The 15,840-nt window shown below is 32.9% G+C and overlaps 1 protein-coding gene across 1 annotated transcript in view; it reads right to left on the reverse strand.

Moving 5' to 3' along the window:
* Elp3 (elongator complex protein 3) overlaps nt 1-15,512 on the reverse strand; it is a 61,368-nt gene extending 45,856 nt beyond the window's left edge. Inside the window, exons 1-3 of the mRNA XM_076464072.1 lie at nt 15,302-15,512; nt 9,110-9,215; nt 8,802-8,892 (exon numbers count right to left, since the gene is read on the reverse strand). Coding sequence (XP_076320187.1) covers nt 8,802-8,892; nt 9,110-9,215; nt 15,302-15,323 — 219 coding nt within the window. The 5' untranslated portion in view covers nt 15,324-15,512. The remainder of the gene's footprint in view (nt 1-8,801; nt 8,893-9,109; nt 9,216-15,301) is intronic.
* Between the last annotated feature and the right edge of the window lie 328 nt (nt 15,513-15,840).

The raw sequence follows: 15,840 nt of genomic DNA on the forward strand, positions 1-15,840 counted from the left end.
AAACTGTTTATCAACATAAAAGGTTAAAACTTCCAAAGCAGGGGCACCCCAAACTGCACACAACTCCAAAAATTAAAGGATTTAAAGTATATCCCTTTGTTAGAATATTGTCAGAATGGTATAGAATTACTGATCCATTACCAAGTTTAGGGCACCTGTAATAAAACATGTCAACAAAGTGATATTATGCCAGTTGGCTCAATATAGAAGATCCAAAATAAAAAAAAAAGCCTCTTAACCAGTTGTCCCCATGCCAGATGAGACAGGGTACTACAGTAGAATTTTCAAAGTAAATCATCCTCATCTGGTCTCAAAGAGCCAGTAGGAAGGTAAGTACTACCTGACACACATTGAAGAGGTCTAGGAGATTGATATAAAGAACAGATTTAAAAAAAAGTTCCCTGCCCTAAAATCTCCAAAGTGTCAAAAAATTCTCTCCAAAGGAAAAAAAAAGCATCCTTAAAAAAAGGTGGTAATCCAAATGGGTAAGAAATCCCTGCAGTAATATTGGTTTAATCTAAACACCAATCAAACATGCACTGTAAGTGAAAGGAAAAGATCAGAGAAGCATCCAATGGAACCTTAACAAGGCACCATTGGCTAAACAAAATGCACTGAAAATAGTGCATGTGGGCACAACCAATAGGAATGAGGGCTTTAAGAGAAGTTCATGTCCTCAAAAAAGATGGAGCCTCACAAACAGAAGAAAAGGGAGAATAAGAGACTTTGCTCTGTTCCATATTTCTTAAATGAAGACAAACAAGGCAGAGAAATGAGGTGAAAAACACACCAAGAAGAACCAAAAATTAAGTAAATGTGAAGAATGACTTCTCCACTTAGATAAGCCAACATACTAAGGCATCTTTCCAAAGATGAAGAAATTGAGTATGCAGGGCAGAGTTGGTCTGTCAAGAAGCTAAAAGTAGTCCGTCATCCATGTAATGGTGAAAATGACAGTTCCAGTAAGAAAGCAGTCAAGCATAGATTGGGACCACTCAGCAGTACACAAGAGGAGCTGAGGCAAGTTTGAATGGAAAAGCCCAAACCTGAAACACATACCCACAAAGAACAAAACGAAGAAAATATCTGGATGCCAGGGAGATGAAAATATGTGGATACACATCCAATGCATCAAACTAGTTAATCCACAAGACAGGAATGGAAACCCAACAAAGAGTTAACTATGACTTCAGTAAACTTGGGAATGATGAGGAAATGGTTCAGAGATGATAAACTGAAAACCTAATGCCAATCTCTCATCATCTAAGGAACAACAAAAATGAGAAGGATATCCTCTTTAATGGCACTGTTGGGAAGTAAGTTCTGAGCTGCCTCTGACTTACACGGGCAAAAACAGGATCTTACTGAAGGTAAAATAATTCAGATAATGAGACAACGGAGTGGTAGGAAAAATGATTGGCAGACTCCAAAAGAAATGGAAAACCCCCCAAACATCTCTTTATGTAAAAAGTTGTGGTGCACAGTTTACACAATGAAGAGTATGATAAAAGAATCTTCTATAAAACAATATTCAAACCGAGAAAACCCAACAGCAGGACAGCCACATCTGTAAAACAACATATAAAGAGGAAAGGTATACAATGGAAGAAAAAAAAACAACAAACTATTGTGAACAACAAAAAAACCCTTAAATAGACAGATGAATATTATCAATTAAAAAGTGGAGGAAAGATAAAGCACAGGTATTAGTGGATATTGTAAAATCTTTATGGTAGAATGGAGGTAGGAATAAATAAGGGCCTGAACCTCATACAGGAAGAATTAAAATAGATACAAGTTTAATTACGGGTAGTTAGAACCATAAAAGCAAAAACATGATAAGGCAGCATACATAGGAGACAAGGCATATCAATCTTCCAAATACAAATGTTTCACAAAATGATCAGCAAGACTCCCAATATCCAGGGTAAGTAGGAAAAATGAAAAAATTAATTCCTAGGATGGCATGTGTAGAATATTAAATTAAAATAGGAGACAAAAACAAATCACAACATATCTGATTAATCAAATCCACAAATGAAGGAGAAGGCCTGGATAAGGCTCCAACACAAGTTATAGATAAACATACTCATCAGGGAAAGAAAAAGCTGCTCAAAGTCACATCAACCTGTACATATACACCAAAGTGCTTGTATGACAGGACACTCAGACTATTCAGAATGTTGCCTGAAGTTATACAGTTCTCTTAGGATCACAGCTGTCACATCAGCAACCAGTAATTATGGTACTGACCCCACAGACATGTTTGGTAAATATACTGTTGTAGTGACAGCAGAACAAAAAAGGGATAATCAGTTATGAAAATAAATCATGACTCTCCACAAAAAATAATGAAAAATGATAACTAAATTAGAGAAATACATGAGAGTAAATTTGTGTGTATTTAATAACTGAATCAAGTGAAAACAAACACATCTGCATTGTAAGACTGCCCATCAAGAAGTGATTATCAAGTGCACAACTAGAGTGTGCTAGTTATGATAAAGATATGTCACATTCTTACTGTGATGGGTTGCTGCATGATCATGTTAATATGCAGAGAGAAGTGGGAGTTGCAAAGACAGTGACAAGTTAAACATTTGTGCCAGTGGAGGGTAGTACTAATCACAAAAGCTTTTTATGAGAGCAAGTAAAACACTGTATCAGAACTCATAATGCAGTGTCAGACTTTGGATTCTAAATTAACAGCCATCACATGCTGAAGCTATAAACATTCTTAATAAGAATCAATTAAAGCCCCCTAGTTGCATCAATATATTTAATAACTGTACTGAATACCAGATTTATTTTTAGTTTTGCTCTAAGTTGATAGAATTGTTCTGATTAGAAGTTAATATTAGTTAAAACTGAATAAAATGTCAGTGCTTCTTCATTAGAATCACACATCAGCCTATACTGGTAAAACCATTTGGAAAAACAAATGCAAGTCCCTCTCGGATCCTGGTGAGTAGAAGAAAGAATCAACAAGACTTTCATTTAGTTTTGAAATCATATACTTTGTTGGTACAGAATGATGCCATGGTCATTAACAACTTTATGAACACAAAAGAGGTGAATGCTAAGGCAATGTGGAGTATGCAATATCAAAAAAAAATCTCTCTCCATAAAAGTCAATGAAGGGAATGAAAACATTCAGATGTACTCAAATATAAAAATAAAATTTTTAGTTTTATCAATCTTTAAAATCAACCAATCTTTCTTGAGATGAATCTATAACTAAGGAATATTTGTCAATAAAAAAAGAATGGCTAAAATACTTCAACCTAGATTGATCTAAAACCAATCTGTTCAACTGGTAATAACAAAAAAAGGGAATAAAATCACAAACCCTAATGTAAAAGTTCTACTACTGTACCTTTGAGAATAAGATAGGGTTCATTCATATGGGTCTTGGATGTTCTGGAATGTTGTAGAATTGTGACATTTCATTTTCCAGAACTTGAAAGTCATGGAATTTTATAAAATTCATGAACTATGGAAAAAAGTAGGGTTATGGCTCTCTACCCATTTGTAAAAAACAGAAAATTTGATCTGAAAAACTTATATTGTTAAACCTCTTAATTTCCATTTCATAAAAGTTTTAATTTTTGTAAGAAACAAAGCTGACAAATTTATCACTTATTCCAACAGTGCAGCTCTGTCTATTAAGTGCAACTTGCATGCTATATATAAGCATCCCAAAGAAATACCCTTATTAAAAATCATGATTGATGTACCACTCACCTATTCACTGAATACTTTAATTAGCACAAGCAACAAGTCTACAAAGGTTTTCTGAATAACAATCTTGAAAACAAAAATCTTCCTAAAATATAAGTTAGTTAATAAAATTATATTTAATATGTATTTAGTATATTAAAAATGCTTCTTTAACATTTACTCTTCCAAATTCATAGGAACTCTCAGCATAAATTAATTCTCTCTAATTGGTGTTTAAGTTAAAATACTCTCAGAACCAATAATGGGTGAAAATGATGGCCAGTGCAAATTTCTACAAGTATGACTGATCCACAAAGATTACTGGAACTGGACTGAACATTCAAAATCATTAATTAGAAAAGACTGATAATATTCATGTTGAAATCAAGAGAGATCTTGAATATAGATGAGGCTCCATGAAAAAAAAGTCTCGTCTCAAAAACATGTTAAAGTGGCAAATATAAATGCCACTAATGAAAAATCTTCTCAGTGAATGGCTTACTATATTAAATCACCTAGTCAGCATAGTAATGCAGTATTAATTCTACAAAATAAAATACTAATAAATACAACTTAACACACGAGATTTTACACTTTATACATTAACAAAATTAGTGAATGTACCAACCTTAGAAAAGTGAACTATATACATACAAAGTTTAACAAGCTTTTAGTAAGCATTAGAAGTCCAAAGAAATACAAAAAATCAATTTTTAAAGTATTTTTATTAAATATTTGTCAGTAAATTTCCAAAGCCTTTACTGATTCACTATGAATGAAAGGTGATTTTCATGCTAAGAATAAAAATACTTCTTTTGATCTAACAGTATTTTAGAACCTCAAACATCCAAGGTTTTTCTGGCAATTTTTCTTCTTATTTTCTGTACCCTAAAAGTAGCTATAAAGATATCAGCAATGCACAGAAAAACAAAAATATGCAAAATATGAAATAAAGTTAATAATACAAATAGTTAAAACAATTATTACAAGTAATTTGTAATTCTGAACAATACTGCAGTTATATTTATACTTAACTTTAGGTTTTATATTTTATTTCTTATACTGAAAATACTTTTTAGTGCAGTTTATATAGGAGAAATTATACTGAACTGGTAAGAGGAACAATTAACCACATCTGTCACCTTTGTTTTTTTAAGTATGTTCCAAAAAAACCTTTTTAATTTCATTTTTGTAATCATGCATATAGGCAAAATGAGACCAAATATTTTTAATAGTTTGTTATTAATTTTATTATATGGAAAAAACATATATATAACAATGTTTTTATTATATACCTGAGATACCTCAAGATATAAGTATAAATAAAATAATATATCTAGGTTTATTTGTATGATATACCTTATACATGCCGAAAACAATTACAAAAAAAATTAAGTAAAAAAGACAAACCTGTCAGAGAAATATATAAAAAGAGTGACATATTCAACTGTATGTTTGTTTTGGTATGCTAGATTTGAAAGTAACATGACACAGAGTAGTACATCACAGTCAAGATAAAATTACTTGCCTTCTCCTCACATTATCTCCACAATAGCATCTCGTTGTATAATCAGAAGTAAACTACAAAAATACCTGCTTGTGCTGTCATTTACTAGTGGGATTATGGAATTGGTATAAAATGGAATTTCAGTCCCACACCAAATTTACATGGGTGAAAAACTTCTGGGGTACATGCAACAGAATTTAATATGGTTTAATAATTATTTACAAGACCACTTGGATCAAGTATACTCAGGATAAACAAGGAAACAGTTTGCAGGTTTATTCACTCTTCTCTTGAATACATCCACAATAAACACTTATCCTTCTGTTTTGTTTTTTGTCATTGTGTGTTATAAAGATTTTTGAGTTGTGTATCTGTGTACCATCTCTTTTTGTGGTTCAGAGTTCAGAAATATACAAAACAAACTTTATGAATTGATAATTACTGAATTTCTGGTTAGTGGTCTCTAACTAATTCTCTAAGGAAAACCCATAAACCGGAAAACACTACAATAATACCATCTGTGTCACAAGAGTTAGGAGCAAAAGCATTACCCATTCTCAGAAATATTCCCATAACAGATTATATAAAACATGCACATGTCCAATAAAATTCTTAACCATTCAACAAAAGACAAACAGGGCCAAAGCAAGTGCAAAGGGTAAAGCACAAAACTGATACATTATCCAGCAATGAACAAACTGCAGATAGGGCCTCAAGCAGAGATTTAGGAATATGTAGATAAACATTTGAGACATCTACCTTGGTTGTTCACAAACATGGAGAAAAACCCACCTGAGGGTAAAAAAAGACTCCACAGTAAAATGAGGTAAAATCAAAAAGTAATTAAGGCAGGATACTCAATCAAAGGCTGCCAGTCCTCAGTTTTCAAGGGTACCTCAAACAGCCTGGAAAAGGATAAGGTACAGATTCGATGGCTTTCTGAGAGAGAAGATTCTGTACTAGTTTGGACAGGAGTTGACTGGCAGTAGGAGAATGAAAGTAATATGGGTACTCAAGATAACAGAAGAGGGGAAACAAAGTGGATGAAAAGTCTCTTGGATAATTCCTGAATAACTCGCAGATTGATGGCAAAATCATATCATGGGGGACAAAATCAGTTAAGTGAATCACCAAATGACCAGAACCCACAGAACAGTCTCCCATGCTATTAGTGACATGACCATCTTCTTTCATCAATTCAACCAGCAGAGGAACCCCTAGAGGTAGAAAATAGTAAAAGCTGTGAAGGAGCTGGAGGAGAAACAGATATGAGAGACTGTATGAGATCATAATGAGGCAAACAATCAACCAAAGATGAAATGATGACTGCTGACTCATAGTTCACACAGGATTCTGACTGCTGAAGGAAATGAGCCATGCATAAGCCCTGAAGATAAGCAGGTGGTAAACAAACTTGCAACAATACAACAACTCTCCTCAGAATATCCCTACAACAAAGAAAACACGTGTAAGGAAAGTGTGAAAAAAAACACAAAAAAGTGCCAACATGGAGGTAACTGGGAAGAAACTATCTGTTGAAAAATCCTCAGAATTTAAGTGAAGCACCTCAGATATGAGGTAGTTGATGAATGAGTACCATGGGAAAGTTAACAGCATAGGCAGTCTTACCTATTGGGCAAACTGGTCAATTGGCCAGGGACTCGCACATGGAAGATCCCCCAATGCAATGTCTTTTAATCTACTTTTGAGTTTTCTTATCATTATGGGGCCCTACTTACTAAATTATGCTTGAGGCTCCAGAATGATTAAGATAAGATAGGACAGGATAAGAAAACTGGATGTGTGATAAATAAACAGGATGATCAGAGTCAGCCCCCCATATGGAAAAAAATGATTTCAACTGTTGAGAACTGAAAACCAGAAATTAATCCAGATCGTAGGCTAAAGTAAACTTATTAAAAACACATGGAGGTTGAAGCATACTAGCATCCTTATGCATCTGAGCTACAAAATATGGCATGAACCCTAATATCTGAAGAAGAAAAAAAAAAAAATACTGAGAGGAAGGGGGTGACATGTAATGATGGAGAAAGAATTATAAGCAATTGGAAAAGTTGATAAAAAACAGAAAAAACCTAAGAAATTATGTTCCAATAAAGCTGTCTAAAGCCTACTTGATTTTGCAGTACAGGAACTGAAAGAAATAGTGAAATTAGATGGAAGAAAAAGGCCGCAAAATTCCTCATCATCCTGAACAGATTTGACATGTCAAGGAGAAAAACGAATGACATCAGGAGAAGACTGACACATATAATGATCAGTCTTTCATCTAAGAAGAGCTAATATTTCATTGAGATACCCCCCTGCAGCATTTGTAAGTGTGCTGGTAGATGATATGACCTCTAAAGTGATAATTTTGACTTAAAAATTAATGACTAAAAATGAATAACCAAACACAACAGTGTTAGAATAAATAAATGAAAAGTAAGTTATCTTTATGTTTGGGAACTGAAAATGACAATTCCAATTTGGGAATAAATTACAAAACAGCTCAATTAACTCTGAAGAAATTAAAAAAAAACATACAACTGAAAAGCATCAAAGTAAAAAACATTTAATCTTATGTATGTACACAGGAGAGGGTCAGAGTGTGCATGCCAAGACCTTTTACAGAGCTCCATTCAATATGATATTATGTACAAGATGAGAGTTACTAACTGTTCATTCTGCCCCACATTAGATTTAGTGACAGGTTCTGGTAGAAAAAAGTGCATAACAGGAATAACATGTATTTTGGAGGTTCTAGAAGTTATGCAAATAAAACAGGTATTTTGATTCTTCACAAAAACGTCACCTGCATTCAAACTTTTCGTAGTCTGACTCTCATCGATGTCAGCAGCTCACATCCATGTTCCAACAACAGGCACAATTGTAAAACATCTCATTTGTTGTGTACAACAAAATTGTATATCATACTGACAATTTTGGTTAGACACAGATTGTAAATAAAAAACTATAGTCAATATTATTTCTCCAATATAGACAAATTCTGTTTGTTTTGGAATTTCACATTAAGCTACTCAAGAGTTACCTGCCATCTTTAATTAAAAAGTGATACTGCCAGCTCTTGGACTCTCTTTCACCCACAAAAAGTATTATTGACAATTACATTATAGTAACAATATAGCTAAGATGGCAAGCATGTTTAGTGACAGGATTCAAACTTGTGACCAACAGATTATGAGTCAAGCGCACAAGTCATCAAGTCATGCCAGTTCATAATCCACCTTGTACTTGTCCAGTTAAAGAAAACACGCACCTTTCAGAAATATACAAGTGGTAGAACTTGACATATATATGAATCCATAAATCTGAAATTTTGTTACAGATCCAACAAAAGAAGCTCTATCATAATTGACTCAAAATGTTAGAGTTAAAAGTCCGACATGAATTTCAGAAGTGTCAAGAAATGTATTTAAAATATAGTACAAATTTAATAGTAATTTAAGCAAATGTCCTTTTTGGTAACACCCACCTGATAATAATAAAATAAAAACGTATTACAGTTTGTTTTAATAGTTTAGAAGTTAATAAATAGATCACTTAAACTTACTTTTTTGTATTCTGTAGGAACAGCAGCTATGATGTCAACAAGCCGAGGCTGAGACTCGAGTCCAAACTTAGCTGAAATGGTTCCTTTTATTCTATTAAAACAGAAATATAATTTTTACATAATAAATATCATGTCATTTCAAATACTTAACACATACTCTATCACAAACTTGTATACTGAAATTACCAAAGCCATTTTTTAAAAGAAAACTACGAAATAGGTTACATTATATGTTAACATACTCTATCTTGTTGCATAACTTATATTAAGAGCTAATGATTACATATTGCAGATATTTCAAAACTTACTTGTTAAGGTTCACATCCCTTCCTTCTTTGTGAGCACTGATAAGTTCTTGAACAATTTCTGCAACAGTCATCATCATCAGCTCTTCTTTTGATAGCTTAAGCTTTGCTTATAGACAAAGTTACAAAAAGTATAATGCATTAAAATCAGGAAATTGTACAGAATATGATACATTACAATTAAAAAACTACTTCCTATTTCCTTTCATTAAAACACAAATTTAACTAATTTGACAAATTTTTGTATAAATTACTCATGGACAAATGCATTATGATTAGATATATATACTGGTACTCTCCTGAATTATAAAAAAGTATTTTACTGTGGTAATTTTAGAAATACATAAACCAAAATATTTTGATGAACAATGTTTCAAAGAATCTAATTTAATGATATATAGCACATGATGTGCTGCATTTTGGGCATTGGGATAAATTGTCTTCAGATATAATGAATGCACTTAATTTAATGGATTGGTTGGTTGGTTGGTTGATTTAGTGTTTTATGGCACAAAGCAGCTAGGCTATCTGCACCAAATGTTCGGTAAAAAGGTAAAAATAAAGTAAATGTAGTAAAATTCATAAAAGGAAATGAAGGTAAAAGAAAACAGCATTGAAAAACATAAATAGCATAAAACCAATGTTGGCATCTAGTCTACAATGTTAAGAGTGAAACCACAGTAAGAGAAGTTGTAAAAGACTTTCTGTAGCATAATGGGTAATTATAACCTGCCAGGAAGACTAACAAGTAAATACAAGAACCATCATCAGTCACCTGAAGTTAGCCTTTCCAGTCCTGGTTCCAGGTTATGTTTCATTATAGCCATTTTCAAAAAGTAAAGTAATAAAAGTTTTAAAAGACATGCAGCAAAATTGTAATAAGAATAAATTAATGGAGCTTAAGGGAAGGCTTAACAAGTATTTGAATGAGAAGAAATGCCTTTGAGTATTAAACTTTAGTGTAGAGTTTTATACAGCAAATGAAATGACTTAGATGGACCAACACGTCCTTTGTTGTTCTTGTTGTATTTATATTTGTCTACTTACATTATGTCATCAATTTCTTTGTTAAGCTAAAAACTTTTATGTATTCAATGCGATTTTGTTGTGTAATTGCATATATATACATATGTATTGAAATATTGTACATGTATTGTTATACTACATTTTTAGTGTGTTATGTGATACTAACACAAGGTCATCTTCCACCATCACATGAACCAACAGGGGATAGTAATGCTGTCAGATATGGTGGTGAGCTTTGAATAACCAATAGGCAGTCACTTACCAACTGGCAGTATTTACTGAGAACAAGGTGGAGTAGTTTGTGTGGCAGAAACTATTCCTAAAATAATTTTTTGTGTGTTAAATGATGGGATTACCACAGTGAGCATGAACGACTCTTGAATAATCTCCTCCACACTGTCTTGTATGTTAAATAAAAAGAAAGCTAAAGCATCTGTTATACCAGTAAAGAAATGACTGCTTGAATGAGACTGAGAAAGGCTCTGCACAAACCTCACTCACTCAAATATCTTTACTGTGAAAGTAGTTCGGCAGATCAATAACCAAGCCCTGTGGGAATGGAGAAGAATTGAGGGATGATATTGGAGGCCTCTAATCTTATTTTCTAATCTGGATGACATTAAAGCACTGATTGCTTCCTACCATCCAACATGTCTTTCCTTTCAGGAAACATTTCTGAAACCTGCCAATAGTCATCTTTCAGCAGTTTTCTTTGTACAGAAATGACAGGCCATGTGATGGATGAGTGCATGGAGGGGTGGCATTATTGGTTGATCATCATGTGCCCACCCTTTTTATTCCTGGGGACTTTAGTAGACGTCATCTCCTCTGGGAAAGTGCTGATATTGATGGGAAGGGTTGTTCCATAGAACATATGCTCTCTGATCACAACTTTCTCTTCTCAGTAGTGGTTCTTGTACTTATTTTCATGCACCTAGTCAGTCCTTTACTGCTATTGATCTCTCAGTTTGCTCCCCTTCTCTATTCTCCCACTTTTCATGGAGAGTTGACAATAACCCATGAGGCAGTGATCATTTTCCTATAATTTTGAGAGAGAGTAGCTATGGTAGATGCCAATGACCCACGTGCCCTGATGGAAGCTTGGCCAAGCAAACTGGCCCTCTTTCACTGCACTTGCAGAAATTGATCATGTCATCGTCTGTAAGAAGGATTGTTTTAAGGGAAAGATGAAACATGAAATGTAAAGAAAGAGAATAAAATGGAAATAAATTAAAGGAATGCAGGGCTGCATTGACGTCCCAATTCAAAAGGGCAGAACCTCTGGGAATGCAATGTATTCAGAAAGAATTCATGAGCATGGTAAGAGCATGGTACACAAACACCCTACAGTATCAAGAAAAATGAAATGTAAGTTTGCCTGATATCTGGAAAATGAGGAAACCAAAGACCCATGATTGAAGAGCCAGGTGAGAATTTCCAGCAAATGAGCCATGGTAGGCTTGTCAGCAGAAAACCCACTAATACCAGACTAACTGTGGAACACCTTTTACTTGAATTTGTATACCTCCATGGAAAACAGACAGCTGGAACTAGCTAACAAGAAAATAACTCACTAGGTGAAACCAAATTGTTTTACCAAGAACCAGACAAAAGACAGACATGAAGACACTGGATGTAAAGGTTAGGATGTAGGACATGGGATCAAGGCTGATGAAGAAGGAAGAGAGAAAGTGGTAGAATGACATGAAGAAAGAAGAACAATCGGGAAGCAAACTGGATGACTTGAGAAGTAGAATGGACAAAAGAATTCACCTGATAAAATAATCAGTTGGGTGGATACATACAAGGAAACTTATGTGATCAAACCTGATTGAATGCATTTACTCCCAGAAATATGGATGAGATACAGGTAACCAAAATAGATGCTACTTCAGTACTGTTACCATTTTTATCATACTTATGCTAGAAAGTATTTTCCTCATATGCACATTTAAAAACCAAATACAAAGCCAAACCAGACTGAAACTATCTTTCTTAAGTGGTTCAGGACTTCCAAGAAGTTTGCAGATCAAACTGCATCCTTTACCCTGAGTAGATTATAAGTCCAAGACTCCTTATAAGAAATGGAGCAGTGAAGCAGTATTTTTGCCATTTTTAAGATTAAGAACAAGTTTAGGATTAATCAAAGTAATACAAGTTACAAAAGTGAAATCTTGGAAAAGTTCTGCTCTTTTCATAATGTGATAAAATTAAGTTTAATGATAAATAACAATGTGATAATAAATAGTGTGTAACAAGTGTCATAAGAAAAGAAAATTTTATATTTCCAAAATCATTCTTTTCAAATTTTTATACACAGATAAGAGAGAAAATCCCTGAAAAAGTACTTATTTTTTAGAGGGGATTTGTGAAATTTAGTATTTTCATGAACGAGTGGGTATTAATGTTTTCTAATAAGCTAAGCCACATTAGGCTATCTGCTGTGTCCACTGAAGGGAATCAAACCACTGTTTTTAGAGTTGTAAAAACTTACTGCTGTTCAAGCAGGAAACATTTCATGAAAGATGTTCATTGGATGTTAAAGTTTGGAAATCACTGACCTATAATTATAAACTCTAAGTTTTGCATCACCACATTTAACACTTTTCTCTTACTTCCCTTCCCTTTGTTCTTCATATGCAGATACAAAAGATACAATTCTGACACTTAACAGAACTTGCTCATAGCAATTATGTTCACTACTTGTAGGAATACGACAATAAGTATATTATGTAAAATGAGCAAATAATTGGAGATAATGAGAAAATCTGGACACTATTTAAATATTAAAGGTACATGCACATATATTCCTTATAGACAAACACAAGTGGTTCTAAGTAAAATACCAGGTTAGCTTGCAAAGAATATAAGGGATAAATTTACAGAAAAACATCATATATTTTAAAATTTTAAACTATCTGCTGTGACAGGATATTTAGAAGTTTGACACTTTTAGAAGAACGAACAGGACATTATGCAATCTTAAACAGTATATAAAAGAAGTTAGTTGAAAATGTAAAAATTAAAAGCGAGAGCATTTCTTTAAATAATTTAAGGTCAGCAAAATGTTAGGAATAATATCTAAGAGGAATGATAAATAAGAGCTCACTTCTGATGATTATGAGATAGCTTGATTACTAAATTCTAATTTTTATTGAGTTTTTCCTTAAAATATTTAAGCAATATTCTTCAACCTAAAATGATGTTGAGTGAATACTTGATCAAACAAAACACATTTAATTTGGAAAACAAAAAGATTGATGAGGCTTCTGCACTGGATAATATTTCCCAAAAGAATTAAATATGTAAGGCATTTGCTGACATTCTTTATAAGCTATTGAACAGTGGGCAGGTGCCAGAAGAATGAAAGTTGATCAATGTTACACCTTTTTTTCAAGAGGGGTGGTAAGAAGTATAATGGTAATTACAAACCTATTCGTCTTACAGTGGTAGTGGAAAAATATTTTTGAAAGTCTTAAACATTATTTGCAAATTCACTTAAAGAAGTTTAAAGTTTTGTTGGACAGTTAATAACATTTTATTACAGAAAAGCTTCCTTTGCCTTTTAATGTTACACGACATAGCTAAGTGAAACAGATGTATATTCAGTGTATCTGCATTTTCAGTTTAAAGTTTTGTTGAAGAGTTAATAACATCTTACTGCAGAAAAGCTTCCTTTGCCTTTTGATGTTACACGATATAGCTAAGTGTAAGGATGTAAATTCAGTCTATCTGTATTTTCAGGGAAGATTTTATTAGGTGGAAAAAACAATGTTCTCTCTCAAGATGTGAAATATGAAATGGTTTGTTGAATCAACAAAATTCTTGGATGAAAGAAACCAGAAAGTTATAAATGCAGTTTAGTGAAACTGAATTACTGTCACTAGTAAGCTATCTCAGGCCTCTGAAATACAATCCTTCATCTTTTTTATTTACATCAATGATATAGATCAATGGTCAACAAATTACTTAAATTTGTTTCTGATATTAAGTTCTTGAATGTTACTGGCTGTGAGAATATTGTTGTTGGTTTTTGCTAAAGGCTGTGCTGTCTTTTTAGTAAATTTTATTGAGCAACTATTTAGCACTGAATTATTTTTTGTGCTGTTTAATATATTACTCTTTAATTCCCACTGCTATTTCCCACTATTCATATTTCACTTTATCTCCTCTACTCTATCTAGGATGAATTTCAATTTTTCATTCAACCTTCAAACTCTACAAAGAAATTCCACATTTTTACCACTAGCTTCCTTAGAAGTATTATCCAATCCCTCGTCCTCAAATAAGACTCGCTCTTTGCACCTATCCAAATCTCCATACTGTGAGCACTTTATGTCTAGTTGTTTTTAACCATTGTTGTCTGGGAATTAATAATCAAAATTGTAAATACATGTTAGTAGCTTGTTGATAATACTGTTAACATATAATTTGTGGAAAAAAACATGAGGTTCCATTCAGTTCATCAAATATCCATCTACCTGCCTATATCCAGCAACTCTCTAATTCTCAATATTCTCTCTCTTGAACTTTCTAAATCCATGTATCTCTACCATGTCTAAATGCAATCTTTTCCAAATGCTCACCACCCTGTTAGAAAAATAAAACTTCCCAATTTCCAAACGAGTTCTACCCTGCCAAATCTTAAATCTATGGCTCCTACCACTCTTACTAATATCAATATAATGCATCAATTCTATGTATTTATAATATTAAGCACTTAAGTAAAACTCTCTTTAATCCTTCCTTTCTCAGGATAATCTTACTGAGATTCTTAGGATCATAAACTGTTCTCCATCTCATTCTCACATGTTTAATCACACTATATTACTGTTTGTAGTTCTCCTTTGAACTCATTACTATTTTTTACAAATGAATCAGTCTGTCCTTAAACAAAGGTAAGAAGAATTAAATAAATATATTGCACTATTTTAAAGTAATTAAATTGGCCCTAAAATTTAAAGATAAATAATCACTAAATTAGTCTTTACACGATACTTGTGAAATATTACTAATAACACATGATACGTTTTATAAACTATAATGTTCACCAATCTTATTAAATCAATTAATTAATATTAGCAATACAAATACAATGGCACTGAACGTACGAGGTTGGGCCTACTGTTACTACTAATATTAGTAATAGTTAAAAATACCAGGACCTACCTTTATTCTTGTTCTTTCCCATGGTATTCCAATTAATACCAGTAGTATTAAGAGCTGTAAGAAACTAAATTCAAACCATCTCACTTCGAATACAACCTAACAATGTACAATAAAGGTCACTCGTTACATTTCCACGGCCTGACATTCCACAATTTCATATTACCAAAAAATACGCCATGTTGCAGAACAAAAGAAAAAAATTAATGTTACTTGAAATCGAAACCTTATTACGTGTTCTGAGTAACTGTTGTCATCAGTTACCAAAAAGGAAAAAATATTACTAGAAATAATTATATTCAAAAAATTTCATTGAAAAGCACGTTAACAGCAGATGTTAATTTCTCCACAGCTCTCATTATTTGTCTATTACAGATTCAAAATCGCACTTCACATCAGTCTAGTTTTGCACCTCAAACTCACTGTCAAAGAAGACCTCCGTTATTGTCAAAATTCATCATTTGGGCTGAACGATAAGAGGCAAATAATTTTCTGAAACGTTTTTTACGTATGTGAGGTATTCTCAGATAAACTTGTTTTTA

This window comes from Tachypleus tridentatus, chromosome 10 (genome assembly GCF_004210375.1).
Source record: "Tachypleus tridentatus isolate NWPU-2018 chromosome 10, ASM421037v1, whole genome shotgun sequence".
NCBI lineage: Eukaryota > Metazoa > Arthropoda > Merostomata > Xiphosura > Limulidae > Tachypleus > Tachypleus tridentatus.